The following is a 22752-nucleotide window of genomic DNA, read 5'->3' on the forward strand; positions in this document are numbered from 1 at the left end:
CATTCCTAAAACTTAAAGATGAGACATGGCTGAGGAGACATAGGGACCAATCTCTGAGGCCACCTTCTGTCCCTTTCAGCATCTAGATATATTCTATAGCCACTGGAGGGTAGACACTCACTATGGTTTACTTCACATCGAGTGAGCACCTTCTATGTCCTGCCTTCACTTGAGAGGTCATCCTCTATCCATAACAAATGCTGGAAGCCTGTGGAATGCCTCTTGAATTTAGCCTCCAACTACACAATCTGTAATTTCCTGCCAATTCCATCTTCCCATTATTTCAGAGATTATTTTCATCTAGAAATATTACCAGTTTTCAATATCTTGCTTTGTCTTTGGTTTATTTCTCTGGTGCAGTCTCAGAATTAATGCACGTCATATAATTTAGAGCCTAGAGGGAGTTGAGAAACAATCAAATGAAGCCCCTTTCTTGCACACCATATAGAATTGTCGAATCACTATGTTACACACCTGAAAATAGTAATGCTATATATCAATTATACTTCAATAATAAAAATTAAAACAAATGGAAAATCAAAGAGTTAAAAACTAAATGAAATAACATGGGGACCTATGATCCGGGGAGGTGACTAATGGGTCTGAGAAAACAAAGCCAAGGAGCTTCAGAGCCAAGGCTTCAATGAGGGCTCCTGATGGCTTGCCTAATGAAAACAATATAAATCTGTCAGAGGTTCTAGGGACTGAGTTAAAAAATAACTTAATGTTTGTACATTTCTGTTGCTCCAAGTCATTTTTCACCTTTTTTTTCCCCAGAGGATTATCTCTGGTCACTTTTTTTTATGTCAATGATTTTTTTTTTTAAATTTTTTTTTTCAACGTTTATTTATTTTTGGGACAGAGAGAGACAGAGCATGAATGGGGGAGGGGCAGAGAGAGAGGGAGACACAGAATCGGAAACAGGCTCCAGGCTCTGAGCCATCAGCCCAGAGCCCGATGCGGGGCTCGAACTCGCGGACCACGAGATCGTGACCTGGCTGAAGTCGGACGCTTAACCGACTGCGCCACCCAGGCGCCCCTTTTTTTTTTTAATTTTTTTTTTCAACGTTTATTTATTTTTGGGACAGAGAGAGACAGAGCATGAACGGGGGAGGAGTCAATGATTTTTATAATTTTCTACAAAGAGAAGGAAGTGTATGTTTTAAGTATAAATGCTAAAACAGTTTCAGTAAAAACATAAAAATGATTCCTCCAGACGTAATTAACTATATTATTTTTAAAACACATACTGATTCAATCACACTCACACATAGTTGAAAGATTCCTACAGAGGGTGGGAAGTTGAAGTAGCCTTCCATGCTTTCAAAAGCTAAATATTAATTAAAGTAACATCATTTTGGGGCCTGGATGACTCTGTTGGTAGAGCATGTGACTCTTGATCTGAGGGTTATGATTTCGAGCCCCATGCTGGGTGCAAAGTTTACTTAATAAAAAATATATATTAATAAAGTGATGTGATTTTGAGTAGCATTTACAGGTGTTTTTCCTATCTCTCAGATATCACATAGCTTTTCTGTGCATATTTTGATAAAGTTATGATTACTTGAGCATTCTATGTAACTTTAAATGGGATTCTGTTTTTAGTTGAGTTTTGTGTCTCCTGCAAGTGATTTCTGACACTTCACAAATTTGCAAGTAAAAGTAAAACACAATCATGCTTCAATTTTGTGAGTCAGCAAAACTTATGAGAGGAAAATAGATTTCTTAACCTTATTTAAGGCAGCTAAAAGATGAGTGAGTTTTTATTTAAGCCCTACACCTGCAAATCATTGTTAAAATCTGCATTTTCTGTTAGTGAACTGGAGTCTTAGGATGTTTTTAAATGATCATTTAATTCACATTGATATAGCTCAGATACTACATACAGGCATTAGTTAAGCTTAATGCTTCCCTAAACCTATTAAAACCACATTCTAAAGTAAAGTTTTTAATGTCAAAATATTTGTCTCCCAACACAAAATAAAAGCCACTAAACCCATGATCATGCTGCACATTTGTGCCTTCTTCAAGTCACTTCACCTATCTTAACCTCACTTTGCTTGTCTGTGGAACAGTAGACCAGGCTAGCTGACATGTCGGATGTCCTCAGTCACAAAAACTATAAAGCTGACTTTAATTAAGTTTAAAGACATTTATATCTAAGAGAAAGCTTCAAGATAATGAACACATCTTCCTTTTTAAAAATGAGATAATTGAGGTTCTAAAAATGGGGAAGTTCTCAAGAAGGAAAGCTGGAATTGAAACACTAATCTCTTATTAGCAACCTGGTGCTCTCCTCAGCTTCTCCCTCTTTCCCAAGACATATTTCTCAAAGGAAAATATCCAACACAGCATTTCATATTCTAAGAAACTAAAAAAAGAACAAGTCAAGATATTCTCTAAAAGACCATCATCCTCACCATTAATGTTAGTTTAAAATGTTATGTTCCCACAAAACAAACAAACCGCAAAACTCAAATAGCTCATTGGGGTGACTGGGTGATTCAGTCAGTTAAGCATCTAACTTAAGCTCAGGTCATGATCTCAAGGTTTGTGGGTTCAAGCCCTGTGTCAGGCTCTGCACTGACAGCTCAGAGCCTGGAGCCTGCTTCGGATTCTGTGTGTCTCTCTCTGCCCCTTCCCTGCTCTCTGTCTCTGTCTCTCTCAAAAATAATAAACATTAAAGAAAATAAGAAAAAAAACCTCAAACAGCTCAGAAGGGGCATGAGATAGATTTTGCTCATCTCTTATTTAAAGACCAGCTTGCAGGGGCGCCTGGGTGGTGCAGTCGGTTAAGCGTCCGACTTCAGCCAGGTCACGATCTCGCGGTCCGTGAGTTCGAGCCCCACGTCGGGCTCTGGGCTGATGGCTCAGAGCCTGGAGCCTGTTTCCGATTCTGTGTTACCCTCTCTCGCTGCCCCTCCCCTGTTCATGCTCTGTCTCTCTCTGTCCCAAAAATAAATAAAAACGTTGAAAAAAGGAAAAAAAAAAATTAAAGACCAGCTTGCAAAGGACAATCAATGGTGAATTTTCTGCTACAACAAAAAAAACCATGGCAGAAATAACAAAGAAGCTGGCATTTGAAAACAACAAACCTTAAAGAAATCCACAAGAACAAATAATATAAAATGGATTAAAAGACTAGAGACAGGAAAAGAAAAACTAGGTTGTCTTTGCTAAAGAAAAGATTTTTGAAAACCCTTGCTTATAAACTGTACTCACCTTTGATTTTATTTAGGTTGGTTTACATAACTTTCAAAGGTCAATTCAAATTTAGCATACAGATTTTAATCTCTAGTACTTATGGTTGTTTTTTCTCTAAAACCTCAACTTCAAAAGGTGAAATAGGAAGGAACAACAGAGTCAGATAAAGTTCGCAATCACCTCCTACAAAGAAATACTGTATACTCTTCAACTGCCAGCACAGAATATTATTAAATGATAGTAATACATGTTTTCCTTAAATTATAGTTTAAAACTGCATTTTACAATTGGAAAACTCTTAACAATTTAAAAAAAATTTATAGAAGAATTATCTGAAATAAGTGTATCTTTTAACATTGTGTTGTCCAAATACAGTAACTGCTAGCCACATATGGATATTGACACTTGAAAGATGGCTAGTCTGAATATAGGTATGCTTTTAGTCTACACTGGATTTTGAAGACTTAGTATATCCCCCCAAACGGTAAAATGGCTCACTGATAAATCTACATTTTATTTATATTTAATATTTATATAAAGTATATATATTTTATATCAACACATTTGTATATATTCATATTTTTTATAAAAGCTGTATCAAAACATTATATGTAAATACCTACTTATACATTCTATTTTGTATTTAATTATATGTTATATGTGTATTTTTTTTTTAATTTTTTTTTTTCAACGTTTATTTATTTTTGGGACAGAAAGAGACAGAGCATGAACGGGGGAGGGGCAGAGAGAGAGGGAGACACAGAATCGGAAACAGGCTCCAGGCTTTGAGCCATCAGCCCAGAGCCTGACGCGGGGCTCGAACTCACGGGCCGCGAGATCGTGACCTGGCTGAAGTCGGATGCTTAACCGACTGCACCACCCAGGCGCCCCTGTTATATGTGTATTTTTGTATTTTATGTTAAAATGATACTTTGAATATATTGGGTTAAATAAAATATATTTAGCCAAATTATGGAAAGAGCCTAAATGTCCATCAACTGATGAATGGATAAAGAAGTTGTGGTTTATATATACAATGGAATACTACTAGGCAATGAGAAAGAATGAAATGTGGCCTTTTGTAGCAACGTGGATGGAACTGGAGAGTGTCATGCTAAGTGAAATAAGTCATACAGAGAAAGACAGATACCATATGTTTTCACTCTTATGTGGATCCTGAGAAACTTAACAGAAGACTATGGGGGAGGGGAAGAGGAAAAAAAAAAGTTAGAGAGGGAGGGAGCCAAACCATAAGAGACTCTTAAAAACTGAGAATAAACTGAGGGTTGATGGGGGGTGGGAGGGAGGGGAAAGTGGGTGATGGGCATTGAGGAGGGCACCTGTTGAGATGAGCACTGGGTGTTGCATGGAAACCAATTTGACAATAAATTTCATATTAAAAAATCAAAAAATAAATAAAATAAATTATCTAATTTCACCTGTTCCCTTTTAGTTTTTTAAACGTGTCAACTAGTACTTTTTATATTGCATATGTGGCTGCTATTATATTTTCGCATACATCCTTGGTCTAAGACATTGAGCAAATTAGCAAAGAGTTAGAAATTAATTTCATAATTCAAGTCACCAACATTCTGTACAGATACAAATACCTTTAAATAGTTCTTTCTCCCTAGAAGCTCTGATAATTATTGTCAGAAATGTCATTACAAAAATAAAATTTCATATATTTAAATATATATGTATATATACAAAGACTGTAGATGTGTATATACAGACACACGTTTATACAGTCTTTTTAAATGACCTACATAATGACTGCATCCACATTTTCATAATAAATTGCTTTAAAAAGGTCCAAATCTATGGATAAAATGTACTAAGAGTTTCAAATCAGATTCATGGAAATAAAAAGTAGATAAACTACTATAAGACCATCAAAAAAAATTCAAAAATGAAAAGATAAAGTCTCTCTCTCTCTCTACATGTATATATATACATATGCCACATAAATATATACCTACAAAGTGTATATACACATTTACAAATGAAAAAAATTATATACAATTCATATACAAATATATAGAAATATATGAATGGTTAATAATATTACAGGCATGATGGAAGTATGTGAATGTAGTGACCACAACTCCACGAAATTACACACAGGCATAATGTCAGCAACTGGGGTAATTAGGGAGACATTAATGTTTACAAAGCTCATTATTTAACGTTAAATTTATAAGGTGAAGTACAGCATAGAGATGATCAAATAATTTCTTATGTTTTCACAGGATCACTGAAAGCTAGGAAGAATTTATAGATCATTTAGTATAATTTCCTGTTTTCGCAGGGGGAAAGAACTAAGGCTCAGGGCTGAACAAAATTTCCAAGGCACAGAGTAAACCTTTTTTGTTAGTCTTAAATTACCGAAATACGCACACACCAGCAAGTAGTTTAAAAATGTCTATGCTATGCACAGGTCCTGTAAACAAACTACCACAGCTCCTTTCTCTGGAAATGGCATGTATTCAAGGACTTTTCTTAGTAAGGTTGCAGCTGCTAACTCATGTTTGGGTTTGGGCTGTCTTCAGAGCAAGGGATGAAGGCAGCCCAGGTAGGGGAGGGGGGAGAAGCAATGGGACCTTAAAATAAAAGTCAGGAGCAAAGAGAAGCAGACAGAAAAGAAGTTCTGTATTTTCACATGTCACAACCAACAGAGCCCCCCTTGCCTGCACTGGGTCATCTAGCTGATGGTGAGAACTAGTCAAAGATCTCTTTTCCAGATTCTCTCTAGTTTCTTAGGGAGGAAACTTACAGGATTAAATAGCAGCAACACCCAGAGTGAATAAGGCACAAAACTGTTTTTTTGTTTTTGATGAGGATCAGAAAAGACAGGGCCATGAGCATATACCTGGTAGTGTAGGTGGAATAACCAGGAAGTAGTCAAAGGGGCACAGGTCCAAGTCAGGAGTGCAGAGAAAAGAGAAGCAGGAAGCAGAAAGGAGGGAGTGGCGTGGCACCAATGCAAAGTTTACCTACTTCACAATGATGCCTGTGCTGCCTATGTCAACAATGAGGAGGGAACATTAGATACAAAGATACAAATCCTGGCCTTCAAGGAGCAGCAGGTGGAAGAAAACTCCCTAGAGTGATGACCAGTCTCCCTCCTCATTCACCGTAGGGAATCACAGCTCTTGGCATTGCGCTAGGCACCTCCTCTCATAGCCTCCACTCTTCTTGCACCACTGCTCATTTCTTTGGAACTATCCAGCATCATGACTATAACTACTGCTGTTTCCTTCTTTCTGTCTGGAAGGGACAGGTCTCACTCCCTCCGCCCTTTCTCACCTTGCTCAGATAGCTGAAGACAGAATTAGCTACTATTGTTGACTGGAGTGTTCCAGAAAGCAATGTGGAAGCTGAACATTGTGTATGACACAGCTTCACTCTGCAGCTTTCACAGTGCTTGCTGGAGTACTCTCTCTAGGAATTCCTCTTGGAGCCCTGATAGGCCATGCTATGAGGCCATACAGAGACACTCCAGCAACAGTCAACAATTAGCCGTCTTTGTTGTACCTGCCCATCTATTATCCCTTCCCTTCAAGTTAATCAACCTCCCTTTCTGCCCTTTCTTCAACCTCTTCCTCCAGTTACCATATCTTCCTTCTCTTCACTGAGTTCTTCTAAGCCCACATAGTCTGGTTCCCTTCTCTATCATGCTACAGAAAGTTTTTCACTAGGAACCCAATTTAAATGCTCATCTCACTTGACCTTTGGCTAAGCTCTCCTTCCTTGATTTCTCAGCAAACACTCTGCACTTTTGAATCTTTTCTAATTTCTTTGTTATCTCCTCTTTCTCTGTATCCACATCTCATAGATCAGTGATCTGGAAGGTTCCAACCTTGGTTGTCTTCTTTCGCACTTTACCTGCCTCTCTGGGTGATTTAATCCACTTCTGTGGCTTCAACCAACAGCTGTATATGTCGATGACATCAAAATTAAACACCTCTCCAGATGTCGCAGTAGGGAGATGGAAATATGGATCTGGTACTCTAGAGAGGTGTTTAAATTCCCATCTCTGTATTGGAATCTTCACCTGGATGTCCCACAGGCATTTCAGATTCAGCACATCTACAACTGAACTTATCTCTCTCCATGTGCATCTCCAAATTGTTCTTTTGGCCTGTGGTCCCTATGTTAATTACCAGCACAAAACCCACTAAATGGTCTAAGCTGGAAATGTGACTTCTCTCTCATCTTTTGCAGCCAGTCTCCAAGTTCTCTCCAATCTACCTCCTAAAAAGCTATTTAAAAAAAAAGTTTGTTTGCTTGTTTAGAGAGTGAGCGAGCAGGGGAGGGGCAGAGATAGAAGTCCAAGCAGGCTCTGTGTTGACAGCAGGGCTCAACCTCATGAACCCTGAGATCATGACCTCAGCTAAAATCAAGAGTCAGAGCTTAACCGACTGAGCCACCCAGGTGCCCCCTTCCTAAAAAGCTATTAAATCATCTTCTCTTTTCTATGTTGACAGCCAGGACTTAGTCGAGGACTTCAGAGGCGACACTATACCTAAATCTGCCCACTCCAATCTTTTATACCCTGGTCTGAACTACTACTATAACATGCAGATCTAATCATGCTGCCTTCCCACTCCAAATGCTTTAATTGCTTTCTCTTGCCGCTAGAGAAATCCCAAAATTCTTAGCAAAAAAACCCCAATGCAAAATTCAAAAATTTTACTACACTCCACACGGAACTATTCCTTCAGACCATTTCAGAATACTAGAGCTTTCCTGAATACACTATGCCTCTTGGAGGCTTTATGAAGGTTCCTTTCCCTCAAAATGTCTTCCCCTCCTTTGTCCAACTGGCAACTTACAGTGTACTTCAAGCCTGTCCTCAAATGTCACTACCTCAGTGAAGGCTTTCCTAACTGAACACCCACCCTTGCACCCCCAGGGCCATCCCACTCCTGTCCTCGATTATAGTCCTTAACTGCCCCATGCTGCTGGTACCCCGCACTCCCACTTTCCTGCACTGAGTTCATTACGTCTGCATTTCGGGCACTCCAATGCAAGTCCCTTGAGGGCAGGGACCCTAACGGGTTCATCTTTACCTTCTTACACAAAGCACAGTACCTGAAACACAGTAGGCCTTCAGAAAATATGTGCTGAACAAAGGGCAACAATTATGTGCTACCATTCACAGAGTGCTTTACATGTGTGGAACGCTTAACACCATTATCTCATGTGTGGACACAGCCACCATGGAGGGGATACCACCCCATTTTGCAAGTGAGAAAAAACACTTAGAAAGGTAAAATAAATTGCCCAAAGTCAATAACTGATAAACTTAGGTTTGCTTTTGACTCTGAGCTCCTGTTTTTAACCATTCCATTCAATTCCTAGATGAAAGAGACTAGATAATGGGCTCCATTTCTATAAAAACAATGTCTCTTGGTCGCAGACTTAGGTGCTGTGTTAGTCCTAAATCCATTACCATCATGGTTCTTGTGCACAAGAAAACCTTGATGATGGACTCCTAGTGGCTTTCAGGCTTCTCAACACTAAGAAGAGGGAGCACCGGGGCACCTGGGTGGCTCAGTCGGTTGAACGTCCAACTTTAGCTCAGGTCATGATCTCGCAGACTGTGAGTTTGAGCCCCACATCCGGCTCTGTGCTGACAACTCAGAGCCTGGAGCCTGCTTCAGATTCTCTGCCCCTGCCCCACTCATGCTTTGTCTTTCTTTCTCTCACAAATAAACAAACATTAAAAAAATTTTTTTAAAAAAGAAGAGGAAGCACCATTTATTACAATTATCTCCTTGGTCTCTGGCTTAGGATGCACTTCTCTAGAAACACGCAGAGAAGGCTAGATTTCTCCTAAGTACCAACAGGTTTCAGACGTTGGTGTAACATTCATGCCCTATCCTGGGAACAGAGAAGTGGGTGTGAGAGATCATGATGGTGGCAAGTAATGGAATGGATTTTAATGGGTGTGCTGGAAGTAGCTGCAGGGCTCTGTAGTCCCTCCTTGTACAATACTCTCACCGCTAGAACAACAGGACCTTTCCACTCCCAAATCTAGACTCTCAGGGTTGACAACATACCATTATGTACATGCTCAGTGATTCATCCCTGGACACACGTACTTCTTGTTTCTGACCCCACAGTACGGTACTGCATTCAGGTATCCTTTTCGGTCATCCTCTTTTAATTCTACTTGTTTTCTGTTAAATTCATTCTAAAATTGACTTCTTCAATTTTCTCTAATTCTAATGACATTTTACTCTCAGTTCTCTATTTTCTAATACCTCCACCACCTCTACAACTATCCAGCACACAACTGAAACCAGTCCTGTGCTTACCCTGATTAATTCATTTAATTCTGTCAACTCACAGATGATCAAAACTGCCCAAGGTCACTCAGCTAGTAAGGACACACACGTACACTGGGCTCCAGACATGAGGACTATTTGCCAGTATTCTCTTTGTAACCTGTTTACTGTGTTGGGAACTCACTGTCTCTACTCTCAACCTTTTTCACCTGCCAAATTCCTATTGGTTTTTTAATTTTTTTTTTCAACGTTTTTATTTATTTTTGGGGCAGAGAGAGACAGAGCATGAACGGGGGAGGGGCAGAGAGAGAGGGAGACACAGAATCGGAAAATGGCTCCAGGCTCTGAGCCATCAGCCCAGAGCCTGACGTGGGGCTCGAACTCACGGACCGCGAGATTGTGACCTGGCTGAAGTCGGACGCTCAACCGACTGTGCCACCCAGGCGCCCCTCCTATTGGTTTTTTAAGGTTTAACTCAGGGGTCACCTCCTCCATGGATTTCTCAGGTTTTCTATATTTGTGTGTTCTCTCACTCTCTATCATCCGGGTAAGATGCCTTGGCCATGGGCTTCATCCCCTCCCTGTTTACGGTTAAGTGTAATTAGCAGACTCTTCTATCCCCCTTATTAGGCTGTAAACTCCTTCAGAGCAGGGCAGGGTCTGGGTCTTGACTTGGGATTCCCAGTACTAGCACAGTGTGTAACATATGGCATACACATAACAAATGTTGAGTAGTGACCCCACTTCCCTGCTTTGGCCATCTGCACTAGCAAGAAAAGACTTCTCATCATGAGCAAAGCCATTTTCTCAGCTCTTCATGAACTCACTGTCTCACTAGGTTTACACTGGGACAAGGAGTTGCTATTAGTTGAGGAACTACCACTTCTCAGACACTGAGCTGTATGTTTTGTGCATTATCCTGACAGGTCAACAGCATCCTCACTTTATGGATGAAACTCAAAATCAGTTATCCTATCCTGTATGACTGTCCATACAGTCATACAGAAGGAAGGCTTTGTTTAAAAGCCTTATAAAATGCTGTTATGTACAGCCCTGCCCTGGAGAGGTTCATTAGTATTTGAAATTACTTCCACACATACGTACACACACATCTACTGTATCAATTTAGATGTTAGAGTAGTGAAAACATGGTTAACTAGGGTTTACAGAGGTTCAAGACAGTTCTACCATATGCGTTCTCTAGGTAAATCATGCCTGTAGTCTTCAGTTACTATCAGATAAAGAGGGATTATAATACCTACTTAGTTCAAAGGGGTTGAACATAAAAAAAGATCATGTTTGCCAAAATGCTTTGTTAAAACAATGGTTGGAGGCCCATTTTAGAGCAATACGCTGGATGAAGAGTTTAGAGCAGTGTTTCTCAGAGTGGTGGCATCAGAGCCACATGAAGTGTTAACAGCAGATGGGAGAAGCCAGGCGAGGAGTCCACATTTAACAAGTTCCCAAATGATCCTATCGGACACAAAAGTTTGATAAATACCAGGTTAGGACAATGCTTCTCAAGCTTTAATGTACACATGAATCACTTGGAGATCTTGTTAAAATGCAGATTTGAATTCAGGAAGCCTGGGGGGTGGGGGGAGGGCAGGTTGAGATACCGCATGTCTAACAAGCTCCCAGGGGAAGCCAATGTTACTGGTCTATGGATCACATTTGAGTGGCAGGGGGTTGGAAGATCTATTCCCACTGGAACAAATTAGCTTTTCTTTGTTCCTGGACCACAGATTGAATCTCCCAGCCTCGGGGAGTATTCCGGAAAGCCCAGGCTCTTAGTATTGCTACAACACACTTGAACTGTTCAAAACTAAATTGGAACGCATTCCCTATCTCAGGAGAAGAGCAGTAGCATCCTCTCCAGACACAGATAGCACATAGGTTTAGCATGTAAAAGAATAAATCACTATTACTTGAGTCCTATTTACTGTGCAAAGCACTTAAATATATTATTTCTAATTCTGACTACAACCCTACAAGGTCGATATTCTTGCTCTGTAGATAAGGAAATGATGACATCTATAGAGAGCCTAAGTTACTTGCTCAAAGTCACATGGCTAGTTGGGGGTTGCAGCTGGGCTTCCAATCCTGCTCTTTTGGGATTCAAAGCCTATGTGCCCTCTGCACATCCTCCATGATGCTAGCTAGGTATGACTGTGGTACAAAATGTGACAGCTTAGGGAAAAAGTGGGAAAAAACATTTTCTCCTCTATCAGTCTTTGAGTTCAAGGCTCTGCCAAGGCAGATTCCAGAAGGGGGTGAGGATGGGGATAGGGTTAATTAATTAGTGATCTGTAATACCTTACAAACAATAACATGCAGATTGCATCTTTGTCCATGGTCCCCATAAATCTGATAATACAGATGGAATAAAAAGGACATCTGTGACCAGTGCACTAATCCTAAATGTTGCCACCTACCCTCAGGCTTCTAGCTGTGGAACTCAACCAATAACAAGGAAAAGTTCTTTCTGATCCTTATGGCCTATCGACTTTTGCACCTTCTCTTATATGAGGCTTCTGTAACCCTGAACTTCACACCAATTCAGGTTGACCCTACCATGTCACTTCATGGTTGCCACACTTCCCTGCCTCTGATAAAACTGCTTGCACCTGAAAAAAAAAAAAGGACTGTTTAGTCAAATATATTGAAAGTGCAGCAATCTTGAAGATTTTCTTTTGAATAACACAATCCTCTGTATTTGTCATAAGGTTGACATGTAGAGAAATGCATAGCAATAAAGATGCTCAGAGAGGGGCGCCTGGGTGGCGCAGTTGGTTAAGCGTCCGACTTCAGCCAGGTCACGATCTCGCGGCCCGTGAGTTCGAGCCCCGCGTCAGGCTCTGGGCTGATGGCTCAGAGCCTGGAGCCTGTTTCCGATTCTGTGTCTCCCTCTCTCTCTGCCCCTTCCCCGTTCATGCTCTGTCTCTCTCTGTCCCAGAAATAAATAAACGTTGAAAAAAAAAATTAAAAAAAAAAAAAAGATGCTCAGAGAAATCAGATACTCAAGTGTACCAAATGGAGGAAAGACAGCTATGAATTAAACTCTCTAGGCATTTACCGTCCAGTGCCTTTACCATTTAATGACCCATGGGGGGAGGATCCACACTCAGTTTTTTAAACCCCAGGTTGTGTAACTGTCATTTTCCAAACACATATCTTTAATGACAGAACTGTTTACCTATATAATGCAAAATAATACAACTGAAAAGCCACATCTCCTGTAATTATATACACGGTAATCTAAAACCAGACAGCGATATTTTATTGAACTATTAAGAATTATAAACTGATTTTGCCCCTATTGTATTCTCTACACATGACATTTCAAAAATAAAGACTGAAACCTAAAAACAAACTGGTTTGAAACCCACTTTAAAGTATTTTTAGACTGGTGTGTGTGATTTAAATAGAAGCTAAGAAACTGAGTCTGGAACATTGATCTCGTTTATAAGCATTTCTTATTTCACTCCCAAACCCCAGGAACAGTTCAGATCTCAGAAAATGTAAACCAAAGGTCCACAGAAACCAATTTGAGATTTTTCTGGAGAGACTACTGAAATGTTTGGACAGGAACATGTTTGCAATGAGTCATAATTTAGAAGATCTTAATGGCCAATGCCTTCGGTGCCTTTCTTCCTACATTCAATATCATTCTCAAACCAGCTGGTGATACATTTTCCAGGCCCTAATGATTTTTATGAAGTTACCAGATCTGTTTCTAAGGTTGCTACCTAGCACTTTTTCTAGTGCTGATTTTGTAATGCTATCTAAACAGAAAAGAACCTGATTCTCTTCCTAAATTGCAAATCTCTCTAACCAGGCAGTTAACGTCTTTACTCAGCGAAAGGACACAGTACTTTTAAGACCCCCAAGGAGAAGCTGAGGGGACTTGGGGACATAACAAGTTAAAAAAAAAAAAGTGGAAAAGGAAGGGAAGGGGGCCTCTGGGCACAGCCAGACATAATAACAGGATATGTTCGCTTCTAGAGGAAGCAGGAGCTGCAATAGCCCGAGGGCAGGAAAGGCGGAGCCAGTAGCAACCTAAGGAAACCTGGCGCGCGAGGGTTTGCACGGACCTGGCCCACTTAGGGACTCGTGGTCCAGTCGGGTCCAAGGCTGGTGAGCACCTCACCCACTGGAGACCAAGCTCAGGCCTCCTGGCACTAGTGGTTATAAAGAGGCACCCATCTGCTCCCTGCCACCTCCGCCAAAGATGGGCAATGGGGCGAAGAGAAAAGAAACACCAGGCGCCGCGGCAGGTGAACTTGTCAACAAGTCAGCCCCAGACGCAAGTCCCTGCCCAGAAGGGACCTCGGGGTCCCGGGGCCGCAGCTGCTGGGAAGGCGAGGCACGGCGTGGGTGGAGTAGGCTGGCGTGGGTGGGGGTGCCGCGGGCGCTGGGGCAGGAGATGCGGCCCGCGCCCCGAACGCTTCCCTCCCGCTCCCCCGGGATTGACGCACGCTCTCATGGCGCGCGCATCCTCCAGACCTGCCCAGGCCCGAGGGAGGAGGCGGGGGAGGGGTAGGGGCAGTAGCGGTTCCCACACGCGGACCAGGGACTGGAGGAGGCGACCCGCCTGTCTGTCACCCGCCGCCCGCGGAGGGCACAGTTGGCGGCCCCAGGCTGGCGCCCCGACCTCCGCGGCTGCCGGGCGTCTCCCGCTGCAGCCTGCAGCCCGCCCGGCGCGCCCCCGCCCCGACCCCGGACGGCAGGTACCTCGGAGCCCCGGCCCCCGAGAGCCTCCTGGCCGCGGTCGGAGCGTCCCTCCAGCTCCCTCATCCGACGTCAGCGTCAGCAGAAGGCGAGGGAAGGGGCGGGGGGAGCGCAGGAACCGGCCCTTCCTGCGGCGGTCGCCGCCAGCCGGAATAGCAGCCGGCGGAGCCCGTGCGCGCCGCAGCGCAGCGCAGCGGCCGGGGGGAGCGGGCGGCCTCGCCTCCCAGCGAACGCCGGCGCCCTGGGCGCCGCCGCCTCGCCTCCCCTCCCTTCCTTTCTCCTCGGGAGACGCCCGGCCGGGCGACCCCTCCCAGCAGGACCCTGGCATCCGGAGGAGCGAGGGGGCGAAGGCCTCACCTTTTGGGGAGCGGGTCCGGGATGAGGGGGGTGAACCTCCCTCTCTCTCTCCTCCCTGGGGACTTTCCTCGACCCCCATCTCCTGGGGTATCCCCCGCTCGGATCTACCGCTCTGGGTGACCCCACCCCTGCTCTCCCGCAGGTGTTCCACGTGTCCATAGCGTTTACGTCACAATGACCTGGCCGACAGGTGGGAGCCGCAGCGAACGCCCCAGGGTTCCCTCTGCTCTGTGCATGGTGCGTCCTACTCGCTTCCACGTTAAGACTCGTGTGGCTTGAGAAAACAGGAGACTAAATGACTTCAATGCCAAGAAAAGTTACAGGGGCCTTTATCTGGAAATCAACTTTGAGCTTAAAGGAGAAAGGCTATGTGAAAAAAAAAAAAAACTGTGTGTATATATATATATATATATATATATATATATATATATATATATATACATATATATATATATATAGTAATTTCATCTTATAAAGAAAAAAAAAAACCAAGCTCTTGTCTTTAGAGTACCCTGCGTTGATCACACAAAGAGAAGGTGTTGCAATAGGTGCTTCCTAAAATTATGCTAAAAAGCAATCCCAATGTGTTATGTATGACTCAATCCCTGGTTATGTTATATATTTATAACTAAGTCCATAGAGTAGTCACTGGTTGAAACAATTTAACAATGGAATGGAAGATGGTTACTGACTAATGATGCACAGCTAATATGAACAGGCTACTATGTGTCAGGCATATGCTGTATACTTTACCTTTAATCCTTGCTGTAACCCGGTGCTGTAGGTGGAGTTATTATCCCTATGTACAGATGAAGACACTGCCCAGAGTGCCTTTAAGGCGTTCAGCTCATAGCATATTCAGCAGGGAGTTGAATCCAGGGTTTTCTGAACCATGCATAAGAGGTTTAGCTTAATCTTAGGATAGAAAGGTGCCTAACCAAGGTAGATAGAGAAAAAAGTATAGGTGATGTTAACATTTAAATAGAAAGTAAAATGGTACAGCTCCATAAATTTATGTAACCTTAAAAATTGACATTATTCTTTGGATATGTTCTTCAGGGATTCTGTTTGTCACAGACAGATTTGAGTTCGTTCTAGTATGTCACAAAATACAAAGCCGAGAAAACATCAAATCCTTAATAAATGTTTACAAATAAGTACTGAATTAATATGATCTACAAAATAGCAAATTGTTGAAAAGCTGAAATTCAAGAGGAACTTTGGAAGAGAAAAACATAGTTCCTATATATTTGGCTTTTATAAGAAGCACTCAAAGTAACCCATTAACAACACAGACCAAATTATTTTTTGCTGTTTGTATGAAGGAAAAAAAACACAAAACCCTTTAAAATAAGAAACAAAGGCTTCTTTGTGAAGGCAAGACAATTAAGATGTTTTGTTTTAAAATATTTAATTCTAAGAACCATTAATGTGTAAAAACATTATTTGGAATTTTAAAAAATATTATCTCTAACAGAATAAAGTGCTATTTCTAACATAGTAGGTGCTCCATGGATGTTGGGTGAATGTATCAATCAGTTGTTTGAAACACTGGGAAATAGATCACAAAATTCCCTGACTCCCTAATGTTCTCCTTTCCACCAGTGGTGATTTACTAGTTACATGAAAATGTATTAGAAACCCTATTTATCAAAGGCTGGCTTTGTGGAAGATACTTAAATTTGTTACAAGAAAGCCAGTAGAACACAGGTTGATAGTGTATTCGCAGTATCTTCTCAAAATGCAGATAATTGGAACACAAGCTTTGGAGGAAATGAGTACAAAAGCTGATTTATGAAACTAATTACTCAGGTTTCTTTTACTTCTCTAAAGGCCAAGGTGAAAACTTGGGCGGTGACTCAAACAATGCAAGCGAAAAGTGGCTTTGAAGAGAGTGTCTTAAGTTGAACAAATATGTTCTACAAGCAGTATCAGGTCAGCATGGCACTGAAATTCCTTGGGCTCCCAGAGAGTTTAAGGTAAATCTTTAAATGACTTTTTATCATTATTGTTGTCCTAACATTAGGATATTTCAGGAAGGAAATCATAAACTCATGCTCATTCTATATCACCACAATGAGGGTTTTTCCTTCTCATTAAAAAAAAAAAATTGCTCCATCTATAAACTTCCATTTGTTTCTGGATATCCAGTTGTTTCAGTCTTACAAAGTACCTGAAACAATTTCTAAAAAGAGAATGGCTATTGAATGATGGGATCTGAAATTAAGAAAAATTATACAGTAATATACATTTTGAAGAGTGTAACAGGATGACAAAAAAACTTCCACAGAATAAATAAATACGTATTCAATTTAATGATTTTTTGAGAGGTTCCAAGGTTCAAGATGTGCTAATAGAACCACATGAATTAGGAATTGTGTTAGGCTGTCATTAACAGAGACCCAGAGTAGGAGTGGACTGAATGAGGTAAAGGTTTATTTTTTCTCACATTAAGGGAATTGGAAAGTAGTCTGGAGTTGGTGTGGCCTCTGATGGATCATCAGGGTTTTGACCTCCTCTCCTTTTATTTCATCATTCAAAGCAAAGCAATATTGCTTAAAGGTAAAATCCAGGCAAGGATGTGAAGTAGAAACCTTCATGTGTTGCTGGTGGGAATGTAAAATGTTGCAGTTGCTGTAGGAAACCATCTAGCAGTTCCTCAAATGATTAAGCATAGAGTTACCAGATGGCCCAGCAATTCTACTCCAAGGTGTATCTTTCCAAGAGAAATGAAGGCCTCTGTCCACACAAAAACTTGCACACAAATGTCTATAGAAGCATTACTCAAAATAGTCAAAAGGTGGAAACAATCCAATTGTGCATCAGTGGATGAATGGGAAACAAAATGTATTATATCTGTATAATGGAATATGATTGGGCCATGAAAAGGAATGAAATACTGGTACATGCTGTAACTGGGATGAACCTTGAAAACACGCTAATTGAAGAAAGCCAGCCACAAAAGTCCATATATTATATGATTCCATTTTTGCAAAAGTCTAGGATAGGGAAATCTACAGAGACAGGAAGTAGACTAACGATCATTTAGGGCATACACTTGTATAAGTGTATGTATGAATGTATGTATACAAACTGTTAATCTACATATAATACAGTATATTTGAGTGGACTGTTGATGTGTATTTTTAGGTTGTATTTTTAATGTTCTGAGTGCCCCTTATGCTTTCAGCCAACATGAGCAAATAGGGCAGAATGCCTTTCTTCCTTTTGGGAACCATAATGCAAATGAGTGCCTTACCACTCATCTGGACAGATACAGTTTCCTACTTCTCCTTTTATTTTCTGACTCATCTTTGACAGCATCATATATACTTATGGTACCTGTTTTAGAGTCAGATGCTAAGATAGAGCTTAAGCTACTGTTTTTATCAATAATAATAATAATAAGAGCTATACATATAAATCTCTTCAAAGCTCAAGTCATTAATAAGACAAAAATCACTTCTCCTGGAGTTGCTGGGAGATTAAAATTAGATAATCTGTAAGAATAAGCTTAGGAAAAACTGATGTTTTAAAAATCATTACTGGGGCGCCTGGGTGGCTCAGTTGGTTGAGCATCCAACTTCGGCTTGGGTCATATCTTGCAGTTCATGAGTTCAAGCCCCACATCAAACTCTGTGCTGACAGCTTGGAGTCTGGAGTCTGCTTCGGATTGTGTCTCCCTCTCTCTCTGCCCTTCCCCCACTCGTGCGCACGCTCTCTCTTTAAAAAATAAACATTAAAAAAATTTATTATCAAACTTACTGTCTGATTTTATTGGTGATAGAAATTTAACTTAAACTAAATTTGATTGGCAAAAATGAAATCATTTATTCCCTGTATTGTGTAATACTTAAAGAGGAATTAGATGTACTCAACTAAGTATCTTGACCAATTTTGGTTTAATTTTTATCACCATTTGTGTTCTTTCATAGCAAAATAAAGCTTTTATACTCTCAGTAGAGCTAGTTGTGTCTTCAAGCAAATTTGCGTGCACATGTGAAAATAGAACAAATGTTTAATTAATAGCATTAACTTTTGTTAATTAAAATTAACTTCCTTTCGCTTCAAAATTAAGGCTTCAATGAAGAGAGGAGATTTATTTTACACCAAAGAGAAAGGTAGTTATTTTCATTCCCATACCAGCTTAGATTTTTGGGTAAATAACACCCTGCCTCTTCACTCCCAGTATCATCCATTGGAATTTATGCAAGAATAATGCTGATGATAACATCAAATGGGACATCTTATCCACTATTTTGTCTGTCATGTATCTTCTGGTATAATTCTGCTTTTGACTAGGAACTATGTTGCAGTTGGGGCAAACCTCAGCCCAGGGTTCAGAGCTCTGCCTCTGGTCTCATACATGAGACTATGTCCCCCAAGGCAGACAAAGGGCTAATGACCCCTTAAAGGGTCACTGTCTGGTAAGGAATAGGATTTACCTGAAAGAATAGGATGGAACTTTCTAGGTCTTTGGTCTTCTCCTCCTTGCCAGAGGGACAATTTAAAAGAATCACTAAGAACCCTGGTGCAGATAATAAAGGTAATTCAGGTGAAGCATGGACTAAACGTTTGGTTTAATCATGAGGTTAAGAGGCTGATTTAGGACTATAAACCATATTTCCTAACTCCCAATCAGATGCACTTTTCCTCTTCTAGTTTTAACTCTGTCACTAACTTACTTTGGCAGAGATTGTTAATCGTTTCCCAGTATTTTTTCTCCCCACACCCACAGTAATATAAATTTCAGCTGAGTATACATTGTTGCCCAGTTGTGGACTATATTTTCTAGCTTCCCTGGTTTCAAGGTATGGTCATGTGACCAGGCTCTAGCCAATAGAATATGACTGAAAGACACATATGTAACTTTTGGGTCATGCTGTTGAAAGAAACACACCCTCACCTTTATCTTGCCCCTTTCCCACTGGTTGGATCACCTTTGGCCATGAAGGTGAGGGCAATATATTGGTGATAGCAAGAAACTTGGATTCCTGACCACTTGATCTGCCACACTGCCCTGGTCCTCCTGCATGGGTTATTTTATGAGAAGGAAATAAAGTCCAGTATTTTTTAAGCCACTATGTTTCTTCGATATTATTACAACCCAGCCTTTATCATAATAAATTCGTCTACTCCATGATGTTGGATTAGATCTTCATTTTCCATGAAGTTTATATTCTAAAACAATGTTTCTCAATCTGTGGGTCACAGGACCTCAATTTGAGGGCCTTTGGTGTTAATACAAAGGATGTTAATGTATTTGGTGTTAATACAAAGGGATATGGATCTTTAACCAGTAACATCTGCAGACAAAACACCTTCTTCAGAAATAAAAATTGTGATTTTTGAAATACATATTACGTGATTATAAAACAAAAGTTTTTCAAAATTAGTGAATTTCTTGAAATGCAGGTAATGAATCTTTTAGCTTTGTTCATTTGAAAAAGTCTATTTCACCTTTGTTTTTGAAGGACTTTTTCACTGGTAAAGAATGCCAGTTGACATTTTTTTCTTCAGTACTTTAAAGATGTTGTTATGTTGTGTTCTAGCTTATATTGTTTCAGGCATGAAATCTGTCATCTTTATCTTTGGTCCTCTGTGTCTTATTTTTGGCCACTTTTTAACATTATTTTCCCTTATAACTAGTTTTACAAAACTTGATTACGATGTCCTTGGTATTGTTTTTTTTTTTCTTATAGTTTTCGGTTTGTTGAGCTTCTCAGTGCTGTGGGTTTCTTGTTTAATTCGAACTGTGAAAAACTTCAACCATACCCAGAATAACCAACACAATATTGAAGGAGAGAAACAAAGTGAAAGGACTGACACTACCTGACTTCAAGACTTACTGTGTAGCTACAGTAATCAAGGTAGTGTGATACTGGCAAAAGAATAGACAACTGGAACAATGGAGCAGAATAGAGAACCCAGAAGTAGAGACCTGCAAATATAGTCATCTAAACTTTGATAAAGAAATAAAGGCAATTCAATGGAGAAAAACATAGTCTTTTCAACAAATGTTGTTGGAACAACTGGACGTCTACATGCCAAAAAATGCATCTAGACACAGACCTTATATCTTTCACAAACATTAACTCAAAGTGGATGAAAAACCCAAATGTAAAACACAAAACTATAAACTCTCTAGAAGATAATGTAGGAAAAAATTTAAACAACCTCAGGTATGGTGATGACTTCTTCGATAAAACACTAAAGGCACAATCCATAAAAGAAAAAAATGGGGTTGTATGGAAACCAATTTGACAATAAATTTCATATATTAAAAAAAAGTATGGAAACCAATTTGACAATAAATTTCATATATTAAAAAATTAAAAAAAATCTAAAAATGGGCAAATTGGACTTCATTAACCTCAAACACTTCTGCTAAATACACTGTCAAGTGAATGAGAAGACAAACCACACACTAGGAGAAAATATTTTCAGAGAACATCTGATAGGCGCACCTGTGTGCCTCAGTCGATTAGGCATCTGACTTCGGCTGAGGTCACGATCTCATGGTTCCTGAGTTCGAGCTCCACCTTGGGATCTGTGCTGACAGCTCTGAGCATGGACCCTGCTTTGGATTCTGTGTCTCCCTCTCTCTGTTCCCTTACCCTGCACAAGCTCTGTCTCTCAAAAATAAATAAATGTTAAAAAAAATTAAACTATAAAGAACTTATCAAACTCATCACCCAAAACACAGGCAATCCAGTGAAAAAATGGGCAAAAGACATGAATATACACTTTTCAAAAGAAGGTGTCCACATGGCTAACAGACACATGAAAAAATGCTCAGTATCACCATCATCAAGGAAATACAAATCAAAACCACAATGATATACCACCTCACACCAGTCGGAATGTCTAAAATTAACAACTCAAGCAACAACAGATGTTGGTGAGGATGTGGAGAAAGAGGATCTCTTTTGCATTGATGGTGGGAATGCAAGCTGGTGCATCCACTCTGGAAAACAGTATGGAGGTTCCTCAGAAAACTAAAAATAGAACTACCCTACAGCCCAGCAATTGCACTACTAGGTATTTATCCAAAGAATATAGGTGTGCTATTTCGAAGAGACACATGCACCTCAATGTTTATAGCAGTGCTATCAACAATAGCCAAAGTATGGAAAGAGCCCAAGTGTCCATTGACAGATGAATGGATAAAGAAGACATCCTATGTATATACAATGGAGTATTATTCGGCAATCAAAAAGAATGAAATCTTGCCATTTGCAACAACGTGGATGGAACTAGAGGGTATTATGCTAAGTGAAATTAGAAAAAGACAAATATCATATGACTTCACTCATGTGGAATTTAAGATACAATATAGATGAACATAGGAGAAGGGAAGCAAAAATAATATAAAAATAGGGAGGGGGACAAAACACGAGACTCTCAAATATAGAGAAGAAACAGGGTTTCTGGAGGGGTTGTGAGTTGGAGGGTGGCTAAATGGTCAAGGAGCATTGAGGAAGACACTTGTTGGGATGAGCACTGGGTGTTATATGTAGGGTTTGAATCCCTGTATTCTACTCCTGAAATCACCATTGCACTACATGCTAACTAACTTGGATGTAAATTTTTGAAAAATTAAAAAAAAATCTGATAACAGTCTTTTCCAAAATATACCAAAGAAATGTTAAAATTCAACAATAAGAAAATGAATAACTCAATAAATGGGCAAAAATTTTGAACAGACTCCTCACCAAAGATGATATACAGATGCCAAATAAGCATTTTAAAAAGATGCTGAATATCCTATGTAATTAAGAAATTGCAAATTTAAACAATGAAATATCACTGCACATCTATTAGAATGTCTAAAATCCAAAACATTGAAAACATCAAATATTGGAGTGGATGTGGAACAAAAGGAATTCTCTTTTATTGCTGGTGGGAATGCAAAATGGTACAGCCACTTTGGAAGACACTCTGGTAGTTTCTTACAAAACTAAACTTACTCTTACCGTAGAGTCCTACAATTACTTTTCTTACAATTACTTTACCCAAATGATTTGAAAACATGTCCACACAAAAACCTGCACGTGAATGTTTATAGCAGTTTTATTCACAATTGCCCCAAATTGAGAGCAACTAAGATGTCCTTCAATAGATGACTGGATAAACAAACTGTAGTACATCCACACAGTAGAAT

The 22752-nt window shown here is 40.2% G+C and overlaps 1 protein-coding gene and 1 long non-coding RNA gene across 24 annotated transcripts in view; one reads left to right on the forward strand and one right to left on the reverse strand.

The window, feature by feature from the left end:
• The window catches only part of ICA1 (islet cell autoantigen 1), a 151283-nt gene extending 136529 nt beyond the window's left edge, over positions 1-14754 (reverse strand). For 4 of the 21 annotated variants that reach the window (XM_045494911.1, XM_045494906.1, XM_045494891.1 and 1 more), the window contains exon 1: positions 14589-14754. In XM_045494911.1, the coding sequence (XP_045350867.1) occupies positions 14589-14747 (159 nt within the window). In that variant the 5' untranslated portion in view covers positions 14748-14754. Of the gene's footprint in view, positions 1-12074; positions 12128-14234; positions 14535-14588 lie in introns of those variants that run through there. The other 17 variants (XM_045494910.1, XM_045494904.1, XM_045494907.1 and 14 more) reach the window with 10 other exon arrangements.
• LOC123606475 lies at positions 12575-20876 on the forward strand. Of its 3 annotated transcripts, none has more exons than XR_006716301.1 (5): positions 12575-13777; positions 14731-14825; positions 16422-16567; positions 18667-18709; positions 20291-20876. It is a non-coding gene; the product is annotated as an uncharacterized LOC123606475 (long non-coding RNA). The 3 variants fall into 3 exon arrangements; XR_006716300.1 differs by lacking the exon at positions 12575-13777 and adding an exon at positions 13805-14230; XR_006716299.1 differs by lacking the exon at positions 12575-13777 and having other exon boundaries at positions 14714-14825.
• Positions 20877-22752: the final 1876 nt, after the last annotated feature.

Source organism: Leopardus geoffroyi, chromosome A2 (genome assembly GCF_018350155.1).
Source record: "Leopardus geoffroyi isolate Oge1 chromosome A2, O.geoffroyi_Oge1_pat1.0, whole genome shotgun sequence".
In the NCBI taxonomy this organism is placed as follows: domain Eukaryota; kingdom Metazoa; phylum Chordata; class Mammalia; order Carnivora; family Felidae; genus Leopardus; species Leopardus geoffroyi.